At 46.2% G+C, this 4,768-nt stretch overlaps 1 protein-coding gene across 1 annotated transcript; it reads left to right on the forward strand.

The window, feature by feature from the left end:
• Positions 1 to 1,009: 1,009 nt before the first annotated feature.
• LOC111256377 (GDSL esterase/lipase At5g03610-like) lies at positions 1,010 to 2,385 on the forward strand. The gene is made up of 4 exons (XM_022824284.1): positions 1,010 to 1,070; positions 1,190 to 1,408; positions 1,495 to 2,058; positions 2,153 to 2,385. The coding sequence occupies exons 1-4, from the start codon at positions 1,010 to 1,012 to the stop codon at positions 2,383 to 2,385; spliced, it is 1,077 nt and encodes a 358-aa protein (XP_022680019.1).
• Positions 2,386 to 4,768: the final 2,383 nt, after the last annotated feature.

Raw genomic sequence — 4,768 nt, forward strand, 5'->3', positions numbered from 1 at the left:
AATAATTGCAGACAAAAACTTTTTTTAGGTGCTTTTTAGGAGGACACATTGGCTTCAGTTCTGAGCTTTGTTGTAGCACATTGGCGAGTGAAGGGAGCAGCTTGTCGAGGCATTGCAGCTTCTAGAGCCATGTTGTTTTTGCATCCCACGGATGACCTTTCATCTTGCGTATTTGATAATTATGTTAAACACAGTGTGGTTTAAACTCTGAGTGTGTTTGTAATAATCACGGACTGATTGCCTTTTTCTGAGGGGTTTGAAATTGGAACATTTTCTATTATCTAAAAAAAATAACGGAATGGATAGTGCATGTATAATTTTACACAAGCTCTGTATCTCGGGTGAGCAGGTAAGGGTTCCCAGATTATCGAGGGCAAAAATGTCGTCACAAGGATGCATAGAGGGTTCGAGAGTCACAGTGATGCGTGGAGGGCCACAGGCAACGACAGCCACCGGATTAATGCGGTGGTAGTTGGGGTATATATAGGTTTAAAAAGGTGTTGACTATATTCAAAATTCGTTGTTAGGTTTTCAAAATTCTGAGTAATATATCCCAAACCGTAATAGTTTCTAATATTTTTAATTTTCGTTTTACTTATAATTTCTCCTAAGTTTTCAGGAATCTACTAAATACAGGTTTCAAAATCATTATCCAGTTTTCGAAATGACGAGTGTGTACCGAGTGGATGCTTTACGTAACATCTGTCCGATATATGGGGTGACTTATTGTCTCTCCGAGCCCGTAGCCTCTACGAAAAAAAAAACAAAAATATCTCAGTAAATCTATCGCTGCATGCATTTTAGCGGGAGGGTGAGTCGGGGACATCCTCATCGGCTTGCATGGCGCCATGCATTGCGAAAATCACGGTTTGTTAGCTTCTCGCACGGCCTATAAGTTACTCCACGGCCGAGCACGTTAGCCAGGAGCACACACTGCACCCTACTCGATCGACTCCGCGTACGTGCAGCTAGCTGCGGCAGCACAACACAGTCAACAGCACCACCCACCATGAGCAGCATGCTCCCGGCGATCCTCCTTCCCTTGATCTCCCTCCTCGTCTTGCTAAATGGTGAGGATGATTATCACGTATTCATCTTCGCTAGTATTTCTTCATCGATATCGTCGATCTATTATTCCTGATTAAGGGTCATTTGCATTTGCATGGACGCAATTCTTATGTATCAACAGCCTCGCACGTCGAGTCTGCTCGGCCGACCTCGGGCACCTTCCATTGGTACAATGGGCTGTTCGTGTTCGGAGATTCCTTCGCCGACACCGGCAACTTCCCCAAGTCCGATCTGAGCGAAGTGACTCGCCAGTGGTACAAACCCTACGGCTTCTCCCATGGGTTTCTCCAGGATCCAACCGGGCGCTTCTCCAACAGCTTGGTTCAATCTGATTTCATCGGTAATATGATTTAAGTTCAAACGACATTATCGATCGATCTCGTGCACCTTGGACTGAATTCCTCATTGTATATATCACTGTTGCAGCAAGGATTCTGGGGCGCTCCCAGGCCCCGCAGACGTTCAGGGCCACGGAAGGAAACTACCCGGACAAGTTCGGCGTCAACTTCGCCGTGGGTGGCGCCGGCGTGTTCGAGGTGCCGCGCAAGGCGCCAACCCTGGCCCAGCAGATCGACTCCTTCAAGAAGATGCTCGACGGCGGGGACATCGGGAAATGGCAGCTCGAGGAGTCCGTCGCGCTGGTGGCCATCTCCGGCAACGACTACGCGCGCGTCGCCAACATGAGCAGCGACGGCGAGATCCTCGACTTCATCGGGAACGTGACGGACGGGATCGCCGCCGGCGTGGAGCGGCTGCGGGGGCTGGGCGTGACCAAGGTCCTCGTCAACACGCTTCACCCGCTGGGCTGCACGCCGTGGCAGGCCAGGCCGTCCAACTACACCAAATGCATGGGCCGTGGCAACATGGCCGCGGGGTTCCACAACGACGGCCTCGAGAGTAAGCTCAACGCGACGAGCAGCGACTGCGTCTACCTCATCGACCTCAACCGGGCCTTCACCAACATCATCGATCCATCCGATGCCGACGACAGTACGTGCAATATACAATCAAGCATCTACAAATCCTTACTTATTCCTTGCATGTATTTCAACAAGCAGGCATCATATATGTGTTTCGTGTGCAGTCCCGCAGGTGGCGAAGAGGTTCACGGAGAAGCTGAAGCCATGCTGCGAGAGCGTCGATCCCAAGGGCTACTGCGGGCAGGTGGACGAGGACGGCGGCGACCAGTACAGCGTCTGCTCCAACCCTGAGAAGCACTTCTTCTGGGACGACGTGCACCCCACTCAAGCTGGCTGGGAGGCCGTCATGGAACAGCTTCAGCAGGACATCAAGGATTTCCTCCACATTTCCTACTAGCTATATGCAATTATTATGCATGCAGTCTTCGAGTCTGTGTTAGGTTTAGGTACTATGGAGTTTGGTTTTTGGCACAAGTGCCATCAAGTAGTTCTAGTTTGTTGGCTGGGTATCCGTGAATTATGGGACATCTGTTGGATTACCCGTCGTGTGATGGATGCCCGGATCGATCGGGCTGTTATCTTTCAATGAATTAAACATCTCATTACTTCACTGCATTATGATGCGTAACCAAATAATGGCTCGGACTGCATCGCCTCAGCCTTGGCCGCCACCACGTACGGCTCTCGAACAGTGGCGTAACTAGAATTTTATTAAAGGGTATGCCAGAGCAAATTTTTTTCATATCGAATCTGGTTCAATCAATATATAAAGTTATAAAAGGTATGATCTCTCTGTATACAATTCGGCAAAGAATTTCACTTCGCCTACTCTTGTCATCAACAGCCGTGATTATGGTCAATGGTCAACATATATTTGGGAGATATGCTATTCTCAGTGGAATGTTTCATCGTGCTATTTACAAGACTGCCACATCATCTTTAGATATTTAGGTTGATTAATGGTACAAATGCACAATTTTATTTCATGGTGTATGATTTCATTTCACAAGCCATAGCATTTTTGCGGTGCATTGTATTGAGATCAAGTGTGCCAAATGAATTATGTGGCTCAAAGGAAAGTCCATCTTGGCCACCAAGAGTTCAACCAGAAGATCCGATGAATACAAACAAACACCTCAAGTTACTCTGGAAAGTCCGTTGTGCAAACAATCAGGAGACCGTAACTTGGAACAACCGCTTACACTCCCTCATCATTACTCTTTCTTAGAACTACCACCTTTGCCTCATCCAAAACTTCTCCATCTTCTCCCTCTGCCATGCGTCCTCTTTTGTTCTCCCTCTATCTTCTTCTTTATCTATCCATTCAATCTCTCCTCAACATGGAACCTTCCTAGGCAAATTTTATGCTAGATATAGTTGTCAGCATCGCCACTAAGATCAGTGATGCATGAGATTTCATCAGGTTCAAAGCAGTGTGCATTGTCATGAACCCACTCAATTGGTTCAGTAAATGGAAGTACAGGAAGGCGAGTTGAGGTTCTGGATGCTTCTAGAAGGTTCTAGATACAAGATATAGTAGCTGGAGGAAGAAGAGGATGGGACATGAACTCTAGCCAAAGCTAGCCTCGAGCAGATGCTCGCCTCGAGTGTGAACTCGCCACCGCCGGTTCAGGTTCTGGTCGTTCTACAACCCAATCAGTTCGACTTGCACCTGTATTTGTATTGTGCTGCATCTCCCGTGGCTTCCTTCATGGGCCAAGACAAAGTCCATTGCTATAGCCCACTTGCTTGCCCAACCCATTGGCCGGCCCAGTCTATATCCATAGAGGTTCCTGACATCCTTCCCCCATTGAAACACAGCTTGTCCCCAAGCCGTTGTTGCAATATCCACTGTAAATTCTAACTCACCCGGATCCCATGACATTTGCAAGATGTTGATTGTAATATGCATTAAGGCAATCCATTGCATACTGCCATGTATCTAAAACACCTGCACAACGGTTCCTTGCAATGCTACTGTGTTGTTCATAAAATCAAAGAGAAAAGCTTGATCAGAAAGTGAAAGCAGCCTAACAGCCTTCAACTGAAGTTGTGCCTCCTTGCAAATTGAAGCTTCAGATCTAAGACAAATAGCTGCCACATGCTTCAACTGTGTAGCACCAGATAGAGTTACCGAACAATTCCACATCTCGACTAAGCAATGAAAGTGCATTGTAGCTTCAGAATCTAGCCAACCCACCTTCATAATCACAACAAGTTTTGTTTTCCATAAATAGGATTGACTTGCATTGTAGCTTCAGAATCTAGCCAACCCACCTTCATAATCACAACAAGTTCTATTTTCCATAAATAGGATTGACCCTTCAGGAACAAATGACAGCTCACTAATCTTCCCCAATTGCAAAGTATCTCGTGAAGACACCCAAAGAAGAAATATATGATTGTACTCGTCAGTTTACTCACTTGTTCAAGTGACCATTTGTGATATGAGGTCTCAACCATTTGGAATCCCAACCTTTTGGAGATAAAAATATTCCAGACTTGCATAACAGACAAGTGAGCTAAATGTGTAACCATATCACCTAGGTCCCAAAGTCTGTGCACTTGTTGCTCAGAAATTAGATCTTGCATGTGAAGTATCCCACAATCAGTACACTTCCCATTATTCAATATTTTCAGCTGCTCATCCTTCTTAGATATCTGCTGCAACCGTAATAGAAATTTTGAATAATGAAGCATTTCTACCTAGCATGAAATCTGAATTATTTCCTTACTGACATGTAACTGCTTGCAGGGTGCATGTTTTCTTCTTTCCCCAA

The sequence above is a fragment of the Setaria italica genome, chromosome II (assembly GCF_000263155.2).
Source record: "Setaria italica strain Yugu1 chromosome II, Setaria_italica_v2.0, whole genome shotgun sequence".
Lineage (NCBI taxonomy): Eukaryota > Viridiplantae > Streptophyta > Magnoliopsida > Poales > Poaceae > Setaria > Setaria italica.

Coding starts and splice junctions, on each gene's coding strand:
- LOC111256377 (XM_022824284.1), top strand. CDS start 1,010: ATGAGCAGCATGCTCCCGGCGATCCTCCTTCCCTTGATCTCCCTCCTC. Junction 1,409..1,494: donor GGTTCAATCTGATTTCATCG/GTAATATGATTT, acceptor TCACTGTTGCAG/CAAGGATTCTGGGGCGCTCC. Junction 2,059..2,152: donor TCCATCCGATGCCGACGACA/GTACGTGCAATA, acceptor TTTCGTGTGCAG/TCCCGCAGGTGGCGAAGAGG.